The sequence below is a fragment of the Convolutriloba macropyga genome, chromosome 12, assembly GCF_964194025.1.
Source record: "Convolutriloba macropyga chromosome 12, txConMacr16.3, whole genome shotgun sequence".
NCBI lineage: Eukaryota > Metazoa > Xenacoelomorpha > Acoela > Convolutidae > Convolutriloba > Convolutriloba macropyga.
This window is the reverse complement of record NC_134479.1, coordinates 41,504,927-41,519,684: the sequence shown is the minus strand read 5'-3', so window position 1 is coordinate 41,519,684 and position 14,758 is coordinate 41,504,927. Positions and strand designations below refer to the sequence as shown.

General features: G+C 37.3%; 2 protein-coding genes across 17 annotated transcripts in view; one reads left to right on the top strand and one right to left on the bottom strand.

The window, feature by feature from the left end:
* Positions 1–14,758, bottom strand: part of LOC142350892 (polyadenylate-binding protein 2-B-like) — a 442,128-nt gene that overhangs the window by 276,361 nt on the left and 151,009 nt on the right. The window lies entirely within an intron of this gene.
* LOC142350889 (anoctamin-4-like) overlaps positions 1–14,758 on the top strand; it is a 152,180-nt gene that overhangs the window by 45,401 nt on the left and 92,021 nt on the right. For 13 of the 16 annotated variants that reach the window (XM_075402881.1, XM_075402876.1, XM_075402882.1 and 10 more), the window contains 2 exons: positions 1,383–1,400; positions 2,347–2,439. In XM_075402881.1, the coding sequence (XP_075258996.1) occupies positions 1,383–1,400; positions 2,347–2,439 (111 nt within the window). The remainder of the gene's footprint in view (positions 1–1,382; positions 1,401–2,346; positions 2,440–14,758) is intronic. The other 3 variants (XM_075402886.1, XM_075402875.1, XM_075402883.1) reach the window with 1 other exon arrangement.

The window sequence follows — 14,758 nt, the reverse complement described above, 5'->3', positions numbered from 1 at the left end:
AGATATTTTGGATAAAGTTTGAGATATCCTTGGAACTGACTGCCATTGAGCTGGCAATAAATTTAGCTGTTTTTGATAATCGCTCTCCTACAAAGTTTGAAGCAATTATTTGAGTCCTTTTGTGTTTTTTCTTAGAATGTTTTTGGTTGCTCAGTTGAGTCATTCAACCTCTCCCTAGTAGGCTCTGAATGTGCTGTTCACTGAAGCTGCCCGGGAAACAGAACTTCATGGTGTGAAGGGCAATCACTTACTAGCCACAACCAAAGCAAGTTCAACAGCAAGTTGTCCGGCGGTTGTCGGTTATTTTAAACTGCTCTCAAACGAAGCTTGTAGCAATTATATTTGTCCTGTGATCTTTGCAATTTTTCACTTGACCGATTTTGGTCAGACCCTTTTTACTTTTCTTCCTCAAAAACGGGATAAGCCGTTGAATTGCGGAGGGCATTAAGTGGCTGAGTAGCTCTTAAAGGCTTAGTGGTTTCTAAGTATGCGAGTCACCGAATCTGTGGCAAGTTACCCCTTCAATCTTCCCCCTCCACCTGGCTGGCGATATGGACCGGACCGCGTTTGGTCCAGTCCTGACAACCCTCATCCCCACTCCGTTCACCCCGACCCCCCCCCCCCCCCCCAATGCTAGCTAGCATCCCTAAGCCCCAGGTGAGTACCATCGAAGCCAATCTCTCAATGCTTTATCATTGGTTATTTCGTGTAGGAATTGAAGCATGCTCAAAAATATATGCTCCCTGTCTATATATAAAAATATAGGCTTCAATGCCAGACACTCTTTTAAAGGATAATTCTGGAGACTTTCAGCATGCTCGTAACCTTGATCTACGTTTTGTCATTAACTCAAAACAATGGCACGTTTATAGTGTTTTGTTCTAATACCTTACGTTGTTTTTGCCTTCATAGCTGCTACTATACAGGTTTATGGAGACATCCGCTAAATAGAAAGCTTAGTGTTTATGCTTTTGCGGGTGCTTGGGTTGCTCTTAGGACCATCGCCACGTCTATGTTGGGCCTGATTATAGGGACCTGAAATGACGGCAAGATATGTTGGGCTATTATACATATCGATGAACACCTTGTTTTAAACATTTGTTGAAAATACTCGTAGTCTGCTGAAATTTTGTTGGTGCGTAGCTAAATTAATGAATAACCGTGGGTAGCTTAATTAATGAATAACCAGTGCTGGTGTATATCCTGCTTATATTAACATGTTGGTGGCCGATTAGAGACTAGAAGATTTATGATTAGTTGCCTAGAGTTATGACTATAATTTTGCTAGATTATGCTGAAATAGATACTTATCAAGTAACAATAACTTGTTATCTGTGAATACAATTGATCCGTTCATGAGTCGTTGATCTGATTTGTTCTAGCGATACATGCACCAACAGGTTTGGAAGACTCTTTAGTTACGGATGTTGAGTGACATTTTAAATCGCTATTTGCTACTCATAGCTTTTAATTAAGTATTAACAGTAATATTGCGCGTTTCTTGGATCTTTTGTACGTTTCTACTCTCGGATTCCTTTATCTGTCTTTTTCCTTAGGGTGTTAAGAATTTAAGAAAGTTGGTCGCCCACTATATGCTCTATGTCACCTATACTGGTGGGGCGGCTGGGCCTTTTGGGGGGGGGGGGGGGGGGGGTGCTGTAATATGGGAGACCCGAAATTTATCGCCGAATTTATAAGTGGTTCATTTGTAAATTGCGCTTAAAAGTTTCTTAATATACGTAAATTCCCTGTTGTATGGCGTATATACCGGACTTTTTTAAAGGAGTTTGGAATCACGATGTCCAAAAGATGAAAAGCTATGATTCTAATCAAACTCATAAAATTGTTTGATGATCAAAACGGTCTGCGTCAACGTCAGCGTAAAAGTCTGAGTTTAACTTGGAAATTCATATTTTTGCTCGGAGTTGATGACATTTGAGTACATGACTTCATTGAATCATACCACATCAATTTGATTCAAAGTTTTGTTTGAGTTCATTGTTAAAATGGTATCCGAACAGAAAAGTAAGAGTGTTGCACTGAAAGAACGATGTTCGAGATTCTAGTTCTCGTTAGACTTAGTCGAGTTTTGCTTCCTTCAAAAAATAATCTGGCAAAATGGATATAATCCGCCGGCGCTTTCCCAGGAATTGTCCAATGTCCGTTTAGTATTGTAAATGGAACATAAGCGTTTGATCACTAAGCGACAGAGAGCAGAAATATCTACTTACTGTACAGCAACAAGAGCAAAAAATCTAGAATGTGTGGAGTGCTAACAGTAACTCACATCGTATGAGAAACTCTATTTGTTAACTACAGATTTTTAGTTCCATATTTTGGTTTAAGAAAGAGAACGACCTTGTGTTCACACTGTGTCACGCTCCCGACGAATTGCTGCTCAAATGGTGTGAAATACTGCGTATGAAGTTGCCGCTGCAGGTGAGTGCGCAATTTTGAGTGATCTATTTTTCTCTCATTCCGAATTGAAGTTTATTGCTAAAATAAAAGCTATTGTAAGAGTGGAAATCACCAGGGCCTGAAGGTCGAGTGGTTAATGCTTCTGGCGAGAACTCTGGAGATGTGAGGGGTTCGAATGTCTCACTAGTCGCAATGTTTTCGCTCCCATTAAGGAAAGTTTATTCAGGTTACAGCGCCTGAATTAATTTACCCCGCCTGTCGTTAGAGAGCAATTTATCGTACGTTAGTCGGTTTATGTTTATCAAAGGTTTTTTTTCTGATGCAAGAGATTTTCATCATTAAATTTCTGTCCATCAGATACATGTCCGCGAAAAGTGAAAAAAGAACCTAAGTGGCAATTTTTACCGACCAAGTTAGGACTATTTAAGAAAATTGTCAGCCTTTCACCGTAAAACGCCTGAAGAGTTATGAGTTACAGCTTTTATCGAGAAATGTTCGTAGAAGTTTTTTGAGTTTGGTGAAATAAAATAAGGGTGACGCGATAAGGAGAGTATGCCCCCTAATCTGTAAGGTTATTGTTCCGACCCCTCTTGAGGGGGAGGAACTATATACTCAAATGGGTTTTTTGTTCAGTCAATTTTTGGCCGATCGATTTATTCGTCGTAGAGAGTTGTTAGTGGTATTAAGTTCTCTTGAACGAAGTTCATTGCAGTTATTGTAAACGTGTTGATCTTTTTTTTGCAAATTTTTGCTTGACCATTTTGCGCTTTTCTTCTTGGACATTCTTTGACTTCGTGATTTTTTCACGCTTTCATTCATCATTTTTGAGTGATCTCTATCGCTCTCACTTCGAAGTAAAGCTTGTTACTAATATGAAATCGTTTGCAGTTTATCTACAGTAAGAGCCCGATAGCCCAGTAGTCAGTGCAATGCATCTGGTTATGGATTGGGAGGTCATTGGTTCGAATCCCGGCGGGGTCAATTTTTTTTCTAATCGCCTGTCGTTCGAGAGCAGTTCTTCCGACATTAGTCGGTTTATGTTCATTAAAAAGCGCGTCCAGCGTAGAATTTGGAATTAAAAACATTTTTTGCATTTCGTTTTCTAGAGCGAGTTGTCGTGGTTTAAGTTTTTGCGAGTTTTTGACTGATTTGCGTTTTTTTTATTCACATTTTCCTGAATTTCTGCCTAAAATTTTGTCAATTTTCTAAAATATAAACAAAATTGTTAACAGTACTGTTGATTTTTTAAAAGAGAAAAATGTATTTTTTGACTATTTTGATTTTTTTGGCTAACGTTTAGCTAAATTTTTCAAAAATTAGCCTTTTTCATCAATAATTGCCCAAAATAAGCTTCTTTAGTCCACTCTGATTGAATTTGCTTAAAATGCACACCCAACTTTAACTGACACAATCTTTTTAAACTGCAAAGGGAACTCCATTAAGAGGTGTCTGCAATTTAATTTTTGCCGTTTAAAATTATCTTGATCTATAACATTCGAAACAATTGAGTGTTCTTTAAATGGACGAACAGCAATAGCAGGGTTGGTTTTGGTCCAATCTTGGACTCTTACAATCCAAAAATAATTCCAATTGTAATCAGTTGGTCTTTTTTTAAAAAAAGTTTCGATATTTATCATGTTAATTAAAGAACAGAACAATTCAAATCAAAGCTCACTGGTCATTGCACACTGATAGGTTCAAATGGCTTCCTAAGCAGTTCCAAATTAATGTATGTAGTTTTTTTACTCGAAAGATTATGGCCGTTTTGACTTTTTAAATTGTTTGATTTTTAAATAAACAGTGGCTTGTTGAACTTCGCCTTTATTTTTCTCTCAATTTGGTCAACTTTTAGCTTAGTGTCAGCAGAAAATCTTTTCTTCTTCCTTCTCTTCCTACTGAAATAAATTTTAATCTTATTTGCGGTTTTACGCGTTAAGTTATGGTTTTCTGGCTTTGGTACTGGTAGATTTCACAATTTTTTATTTTTAGGCGTTGGCCTATTTTCCACGTTTTTTCCTGATTTATCATATTATCACATTATTGAGAGTTCACATATTACCTCACTGGTGTTAAAAATAAGGCTCAATTGAGCATATAAAAGTCTAGAAAGGCAAAAATTATGGTTTCAACAGCTTCTCGAAAAATTGAATTTTTACGTTTGTCTCGAACTGTCGTTTTTACTTTGTCTTTTTAGTCGTATGAAAGTTACTGGATAATTACAGGTCTCAATTGGTTTTTATGGCGGAATAAATGAGCCTTTTCTGAATTGAGTTGATAGCAGATAGCTATCATGACTTTAGAAAGAATTGTTTTCAAAAATAAACACTTAACTTTGCAATTTTGTTCTTATTTGTGTATTGAATACTTAGTCTCGTTAATTACTGGTCACATTGACCTTATTGTTGTCCAGGGAAGGTGAATGTGTAGGAAATCTCATTTTAATGAATTCGTTTAAGGAATTCGTTATGAATTTGCTGGCTTCGACACTGGTTTTTCGCAAAAAAAAGTAAACTAATTTTTGAATTTCATCTATTTCTGAAGTTTTTTTGTAAACATGAGACGTTTTTTCAGTGGCAAAATATGGTTTTACGGCTTCGACGGCGTTTTCTCGCAAGTTTTAATTGAGTTTATTTTGTTTGTTGTCTATTTGTTCTTTTTGTTGCCGCTAATTTTGTCTAAATGTTACCGAGTCTTTATATGGAGTGGTGCCATATTTTTGCTATTGAATTACAGTTTATTTTGCCGAGTTTCAATTTTATCCGACGCCCTTTAGCCCCTTTTTAAGTTTTTTTTTAAAATGGACATAAAGTTCTTGATGTTATTAATGTTTGTTGTTTTATGTTTGATTTTGTTGTTCGTCTTGACCTACTTTCTTAATGATGGCTGAACTCATCACTATAATACGGTATTTTTGCTCCACTGAGTTATTCCGTTGGAGCCGATCTTTTTGTTCATACACGTTTTTTTTTGAAAATTACTTGAATTTTGGGGGGTTTTCTATCTGTTCCTGATTTTGTAGACATTTATGCCAAAAATGTGGATGAGCGGGGTCGGAACTTTATGTGCGAGCGTACTTTACCGAGAGTCCTTGTTTCCCTCTATTTCCTATCGTAGTTCAATCACCATCGTAATAATTTCAAATGCTAATTAGTGAGACTAATGATTCTGACCCCGTAAAGCTGGTGGCTCTTCAATATAGGAGCTGACTGATTTCGCCCCACGCATGTCGATTTCTGAACACGCACTCAAAAATTCTGAACTTATGACTGAATTTATTTTGCGTTTCTTACTACTAGCAGCTTTCTGCTGTCGCAATATTGAACTTAAACTGCTCGATCATCATACAGAAGAAAGAATTCTGACTAATTGATCAGAAAAATTTTTGTGAATTTTGAAAAGATCTAGGTTTACCGAAAACTACACAAAGACTGGGTGTAGATTTATTCGAACATACTTTGGGCAATAAACCTAAATAAAGGTTCATTTCATTCTGGAACGTGCTGCAATGATTAAACACAATACCGGGCCATTGTTCTGCAACATTTTTGTAGGTAACCGAGGTAGCGATTATTTCAAGTTGTATATGGTCAACGTTTTGACATTTTGCAATACACTAACCTTAATCCTTTGCGTATTGCTACTCAAGAGATCCGTTAGAGGTGAACAAAAATGTTATTGATGCCTTTGGTGATCCATGGAAGGTTTTTCAAACAAGACGAGAATATTAGTTTCAAAGAGCTCTCCTGAAAATTTCTGATTAGTATTTTATACAGCAATTTCTGTACCAGTCTAGCTGAGTGATTTAGATCAACTTAGGTTGAAAATTACTACCAAGTACAATTTTACTTTTCAGCTATGGAAGCGACTTGTAATCTCTATACTTGGACTTGATGCGAGAACGGAGACTTGGTCTATATAAAAACTCGAACACAACATCCAGAAATATTTTGACTGCTTGACAAACTACTCATTTTTTGCTCGCAAAACTAAGGAATATTAATTGCTCTCAAATGCAGTGTGTAGCAATTATATTTGCCCTTATGGTTTTTTATGCAATTTTGCGTACCAACGATTTTTGCTCTGATAGTTTTGTCGTCTGGCAATTAATAGCCGCCCTCATTTTTTCAGCAGGCTAATATTTCGCTCTTATTATTATTTTTCATTCGTCCAATAAAAATTTGATTCGCTTTACCTCATTTTGCCGCTTTTTCGGCGTTTTGCGTGAAATCGTTGTCTTGATTAGTTTCATTCTTCTCTCATTCTGCTCAAAGTGTTTTAAACAGCAATTGCTCATCCAGGCAATCTAAAATGAGCAGCGTCATGAAAACGAAATCTAGAATGGAAACGGGATAAACATGTACAGCCCAATTTTAGATGCCCGCAACTTGAGCTTTGTTCTTATAAGTCTTAGGTACCATCTCTAATGCTTATTGGTTTTGATACTAGCACTCTCAATAAGAAGCAGGAGTATGTCTTACAGTGGCATGGACTCAGGTTCGCACTTAAAAACTTTTCTTCGTTTATCTATCAATTTTTAAGCAACACCCCTAAATTTAATTGCTCCCCGAGCCAGTCGTTTGACAGCAATTCATCGGACGTTAGCCGTTTCTTTCAATTTCTTCTGCTCTCTCGATCGTAATTGGGGTTTTGGGGTATGCTTTGACTTTTCATCGTCAAAAAGGGAACAGTTAAATCCCGAAAAGCATTAAGTCGCTGAATGTTACTAGTCTCTGTGTGATTAACGAAGCTGCTTAGAGGACATGAATTCATGGTGTGAATTTTCTTTGGCAGTTTAGACGCACTTCATTCAACCCCCTTCTCCTGCTTCATTCCCTCTCTCGCTCTTCTCCCCCACCCTGCCGCAAGGTTGAACCCCTAACGCTTTCTACGCTCGACCCCCCCCCCCCCCCCCTCATTCAACCCAACTCCGCTCGACACATCTCCTGCCCTCGCTTTAAGCCAGTTCTATTAAGCCCCCATATTGCATCCCATTTTCTACTAATTTTTCCCTCTCTTAGTTAGGCGCCTACTTCTATAATGTTTTGTGCGAGAACATCAATTAAACTTCAGCTGAATTTTAGTTGATTAATGAACAGGTAAAGTAGAAGTTTGCGGATACATGTAATGTTTTGTGCTCGAATATTATGAGTTGTTTATGCGACGGTCTAGCTTTACGGAATTCGTCATAAATACTTCGCCCAATTTGCGTGCAAATAACATCTTGCTTCTTAAAGAACTATCTGACAATTTATTTAGCTTACAACAGTATGACTGTTCTCATAACTTTTATTTTTTGCCAGCCTATATGAAGCGCAAATAATCTCATTAGAAAATGAATATACAAAACGTTAAAGGCATGCTATTTTGTCCGAGTATTAGTGATTTAGGTTTAATATGTCGGTCATTTTTAGATGTTGAGAGAGCTGTATTTCTACAATAGTATATCGGTGCGTAGAAATTAAGGTAGTAGCAAACATTCTTTTTGTTAATGCGAAATTTGTGATATTTCATATCGCAAAAAAAAGAATTATATATAGTAGTATTATATTGTTGTATTGGGTTAGGGGGGGGGGGGGGTTATCCTGCCATGAGGATAATAGGGTACAGAATGCATGAGGATAATATGGAGTGGTATATCCCATGAGGATAATATGGAGTGGTATATCCCATGAGGATAATATGGAGTGGTATATCCCTCCTGATCTACATGTAAATTGAGAAGGAAGAATTGCCGCGACTGAACTTGCGTTTGAATTGTACATGTAAATTGAGAATAAAGAATTACCGCGATCAAACTTGCATTTGAAACGATTATTTACCGAGCTCCTGATTTATGTGAAAACGGATCAAACAACAATTTATTATTTTGCTTTTCCAACTGTAAGCCAAACATATTGAAACAATTAATTACTTCACAAAATCCAAACTGCGGAGCACTTTGAAAACAGGTTCTGAAACTTAAAGTTATACCAAAATTCACAAGCATTAATTTACCTCACAAACTCAAACTGCGGAACACTTTGAAAACACGCTCTGAAACTTTAAGTTATACCAAAAATGACGTACAAAATTGCGTAGAAGTGGAAACTAAGGTAAGTTTGTTTGAATTAATTTAGCAAGCGACAAAACGCTCAAGCGTTGGGTTTTGCTATGAATTTTAATCACTGCTGTCACTTGCTTCGAAATTAATGAGGGAGCACTGAAAATTATCATCTTCAGAACTGCTGCTCCTATCGAAATCAACAACATCAGAATCACTAATTTCCTCCTCAGTAGTAGCTCTACCAACAATCATTCCCGGGTCGGGTGGTGTCCAGTTTTCTGCTATATCAAGCATTTGATTCATGTGATCACTTAAATGTTTTCTCATTCTTTTTGCTGGAAGAGAAATGGGGCTGGGAGTTATCGGATAATCCCAGTCGACATCAGCGTCATTGTCTCTACCATTAAAAATTCTACTTAAACTTTCTTCTGAGACTGATTTGTAATCCCAACTTATTTCACTGTCATCTTTCTCATTATCGAACCAGCTATATGAATCAGTATCACTCTCTGCTGTAGATTGCGAACTGTTCCTTATAGAATAATGCCCAAATGGCAGTGTTCTCAAACCATCAGCGAGAATGTATCGTTTATTGCCGTACGCTGAGAGGGACACTTTGTTTTCGGATACTGTTTTTAGAATATGGTTTTCGGACGTTATTCTATTACTTATTGCTCGATATGGTTTTACCGTAACCATTGTAGACTTGTACAGCTCGTGTGTCAACAACTTCTGGGCAGCTTTTGTTACCCCTTTCGCCGACAGCTTTCTACAACCTGGAATAAAACAAAAGCAGATCAACCTCGAGTCTCAGGTGAGTGCTTATTTCAACATGCAAAAAAGTGATCGGTTCTCGAGGAATAAAAGTATATATGTAATTTAATACTTACTTTTAGAAGTTATTGAGTACATTTTGGGCTTCAAGCATATAAATTCCGAGATGTAGTCACCAGCGAATTCATCCTTGAACTTGAGAACTCTGCTGTGGTTAACATCGGAGTAGAGCGGATGATTGTCAGGATAGTTTGAAAAATCGAATTCTGTACAAACTTCTTTCTTCTTTGCCAAGTCGGCATAGAGGTCAGTCGTCTCAACTTTATACAATAGACTGTCGGTATCAGAGTACAAGAGTGAGCACCAAAAATTTGCGCGCCTAACATCATAGTGGAACCCGTACATACGTAGTTTTGAAAGATCCAAGATGTTCGCCCCGACAATAGTTGGTGTTGTCCATTTAATAACTTTTGGTCGAGAACAGATCGCCGCCATGTTTTCGCCGAATATTTTAAATTTGTCAAACTCGAATTTTGATGTAAGTTTTGCAGTTTTTTCGGCTTCCCGTGTTATGTCTACTTTCAGTCGTCTTGTTTCGACTCAATTGTTTTCCCATATACTCCCATAGTTGTTCATCAATTATAGTAGTTCTGTTCCAATCTGTTAGTTGCTTTTTTTCTCATGGCGCTGTTTAAGGTAATGTACGGTTCAAGCCACTTTGATTGTGTGAATTTGAGAATTCTGTGTACTTTTTTGATACGCAACCCCAGTCGAACATAGAATTGCAGTAGTTTGTAGTGTAGGACATATTTGCTTTTGTCAAACATAGTTTGTTGTAGTTTGTTAACTTTATTTTCCGGTAAATTGTATTGCTGTTTAATCTCTAACTGATAATCGCTTAGCCAGTTGTCCTTTACTAGTGTTTTTTCTGGTGCCAATGGGTAGTCCTGCTGTTGATCATGCATTTCACTTGGGTATTCTAAATCGACTTCACAGAAATACCCAACTGAAGAGCTATCAGGGTGGTGTAGTAGTTCGTTTATTGAGATGTCGAAAACAAAACAAAAATCACCAACGGGTAGCATCTCCTCCTGCATAACTCCACCATATAAATTATTAGCGTCCACCATTAGCCCAAATGTGGACGTTTCCTCGGAGTTGAAACCAGGCAGGTAGCGGTTGTTTGCTTTAAAATGTCGACTTTCGAAAACAGAGGTTATACCCCCGCGTATCGCTGGCTCCATCATGTCCAGAGGTTCCCGTTCAGTGAATAACTGAACGTCAGCTTTGGTGATACGAAGTGCGGCGTCTTTTGCCATGTTTGAGAACTGTACAACATCAAGCTTGTAAGTTTTGAAACTAATTTTCCGACAATACTCGGAGCAGCAAGCTAATAAAGCACAATCTAATTTTAGATAGGCATCATGATAATCCTGCATGGTTTTACACCCAAGCAAAATCCACATTCTGTTTCCATGATTCCATTCGTTTTGCTTAATTTTTGTGCCATTTAGTGAGTTTTTCCATGCTTCTATCGGAGGCAAACTATCTTCCGAGAACGTTGTCCGATTAGACATGTATGAATATGGGTAGTAACCTTTTTGCTTGAGCAGGTCAAAGTGGTCACTAGGAGTTTCATTGAACATTACTTCCAAAATGCCGAATTCAGATTGCGGTAAAGTTTTGGTGAGTTTTTCTAGAGATGCGTTAAAAAGCTTGTACGAGTCAGCAAACCCTAGGAACTCATACACTGGAACAATTTGCCCATCCCTTTTCATCGTGTCCACTTGATCACCTAATTGCATCGAGATATATTTCTCGTCAGTTGCAGGTATTACGCTTATTGTTGTAGATGGCTCACTTTCCTGCAATGCCAGACAGATATGGTGGAGATCGTAATTTTGTATGTTGTGCCCAATTACGGGAATGAATTTTGACGTTCTCCGTAGTCGGTTGCATTGCGGATGAGCCCAGCCCAGAAATTCGCCACTGTAGTGGCAGTGGTAAAGGTCTTTTTCGTCATTTCCATCAAAATCAGTTTCGCAAATCCAACAAGCAACACTTTCTGTTTTTCCAAGTTTTGATCTGTCTCCACGAAAATACGGATGTTTTTGTTTCTGCTTGTTAATATCATTCGCCAACTTGTGAAGCACTTTCACAAATATCTTCATGCAATTTTCGGAGCTATCTAAGTGGGTATACTTGGGCTTCGGGTTGTTATGCTCAACAAGAGTCAGAGCCAAACCGCAGGGCTCATGAGTTTCTATGGTGGATGATGAGGAGACGTTTCCACTAAGTGAACAAGTAGATACTGGCCGTAGGAAAGATTCAAAATCAAAGTAAATTACTAATGGGGCGAACCAGGGGGCAGACCAGTTGTTAAATTTTGTAGATATTGCTGCTTTCGCTGGGCATTCGAACAAGGGCTGGTGAATGATCTTTACACCTTTCAACGTGTTCATCGAAAGCTGTGACACCGTCATAACATAACCAGAAACAGTTTCTGAATAAAATCAGGTAACTACGATACCTCACTGACCGTAGAAAGCAATAAAATTTGCACAGGTCCTTGATAAGAACATAGTGATGTTTATCTGAATCGTAAAGTAGCAGTAAATCAATAATCAATTGCTCTGAATTCTTTTTTGTTGAAATTCGCATAGAAAATAGATCTTTTCTGTGGTAACCAAACACGTTAACTTGAACAGAATTAAGTTCCCCAAACTTGTTGAGACTACAAAGACCCATTGGCATCTAAAAATTGCCCGCTGGGAAAAGCGACTTCAGGTCTTTAAGTTTCGGGATTTGTCGCTCTCAAAGTATCGTTTTGACCGTCAACTTTCATGCCAATATTTTCCTTCAGACATCTGGCTGCTATATAACAGTAGACAAAGCAATTATTGTCATTGTGGTTTCGAATATTTAGAAGAGCTTGGCATGTGGATAACTCATAAGGAAGAGCTATGAATGACGATCCCCGAATAGGTCTGTATTTCGCAAAGTTGAGATGTAAGCGAATCACCCGATCTAGTAGCCATCCACTCCCTGAAGACACGAAAGTTAAGAGAACAGCCAACATTTTTTCCACCGTCAGGGCAAAGTCGTTTGAGATACCTCCAGCAGTTACTAGGGTCATTAGTGAATTGGCAAATATAATTAAATTTTCGTCGTCTTCATCAGTCTCGTGTTTTGGTTTGAAGAGTGATAGTTCAGCGAAAAATTGAATTTTCTGGGGTCCTGAGCTTAATTTTTGCTCAATAAGTTCTTCTATTTGTGCTCGCTTGGACTGCATAAAGGTCTGCAAGTCCAACGTATTTTCTTCATTGTTTTCAGCTTCGATTACAAACCTTTGAAGGTAACCATTAATTGCGGACTGGGAGGGTATTTGTAAAGGCTGGAACTCTTCTCCAAAAACAGGAAGCGAGTGAACAGAGCTCATATGTTGTGCGTAGAGGTGAAAATTGTTAAAACCAAGATAACAAGAACGACAACAATTTGTAAACTTTGAGTGAACTGTTCTCATATGTTCTTCAAGAGGAGACATTTTTCTAGTTGAAAACTCACAAATTGAACATTGATAATGTGGTAAGCCGCACTCATCGGGATGAAATCGTGTTTCATGTCGCGATTTGTTTCCCGGTGTACTAAACGTTGAAGGGCAGAAGCGGCAAGAATAAGTCATTTCAAAAGCAGTTATCAGAAGTAAATAAATGAAGTTGGATAAACGGTTTGTTTAATAATGTTCGTTACTCTACAATAAAACTCAGTTCTGTGTTATACTCAATTTCACTCGTTACGACTGAATACATGTTTACAGTGTTTTGAAAATGGCACTGAAATAGGGCGGCAAATTTAATATTCAAATTGAACGTACTTCTATAGGCTAATTTTGGCGCGCGCTTCAACTCCAAATTTATCTCGACCTCGAAAGACTGTCTTTTCTTAAAACTATTATCCCTAATTTGAAGCTAATGCAAAAAAGGGATATTCACTAGATAGGGCGCCAAATTTGAATTTCAAAATAGCGGCCTCTGGTTGACTGGAATCGGCGGGAAAATAGTTTCGAAATTTTAGTAAAATTAAACGCTAAAAAAGGATTAAAACACTTTGCGAATTCAAAAGATGTGCTAGTAGACCCTCAGAGGGGTTATACCGAGTATTGTTGTTTGTGGATTACTTCAAAAAATGCATTTAAAAAAGCGGAATAACATGTTACTTTATTTGATTTTTTTTCAAAAAAAGTGTCATTTTAGACCTTATCTGTAACGGGTGGTTAGAATTGTCCTACGCTGTCAAGTGTGATGAGCAAATTTGCTCCCCGGGCCGAAAAACATGCACTTAAAAAATTGCTCTAAAACAACCAGAAAAAAAGTTTTTTTTTTCTGTCAATCATAATAAATCAATGTCATTAAATGACAATTACATGACAGAAACATGTGTCTTTTTTCTGAAGCCTTTTTCGATGACAGGTGCGATCTAACATCTTTCCTTAGGGTACTTCATATGCTAATTAATGCCAGATTTTAATGTGACATTGATGACCAGATGTTTTCGAAATCGGTGAAGGAGCCATTTTTCGGCCATGATGCTTATGATCAAAAACATCCAGCATGTTCCCACAAAGACATTGCTGTAAAAAAAATTCCAATTTTTTTTCATTAATTAGCAATTATGTTAATTAGTCGCTAATTAGCCGTTAATTAGGCGCTAAGTATCTCCGTAACGGTTAAGTTAAATTTGACGAGCGTGATGAGATGTTTTGTAGGACACAGTGTGCTGAGGACCTCTGCACCATCAGTTTCATCCCAAATGTTTTTTGAAGACCTCATTTTTGGGGTCAGAGGTCATCTATGAAAAAAAATTTTTTTTTCTCAATTTTTTCAAAATTTTTTTTCAACAAAACTGCTTTTTTTACCCTTTTGAACGAGAGCTCAAAACTAGGAGGTGCTGCTAGAGGAAGTTAAAACTTTTTTAACTCAGCCTAATGACATCATTTTGTTTTAAAGTACAATTTTTTAATTTTTTTCTGTGAGAGATTACAATTTTTTGACAATTTTTTCCAAATTATGAATGAATTTCAGGGTTCATACGCTGCTACAGCTGCTGGCATAATGTTAACAGTTCTTTTGGGCCAAAAAACGTACACATTTTCCAAAATAAAATTATTGTTAATTCCGAAAAACTTGTGGTTGAACATACAGATGTTAATAAATTTTATTGATTCGATAGTCTTAATCTGGATATTTTAGCTCAAAAACTAATCACTCCATAGTGGTTGTAGTACATGAAATCCTGCTAGGAAAATATTATGTGTGATTGTCATAGGGGAGAGTCAAAATTTTCCCTGAATAAGTTTGAACTTGATCACTTACTTGAATTATATTTTTGTCTGTTTTGGATTGAAAGACAAAACAGTCTTCAAAAAATGTTATATTACAAATTCGAGAAATATAAAATACGTAATTTGTAAAACACACATACACGCAAAACTTCACACCTCAAAATTGAAACAGTTTTTAGATA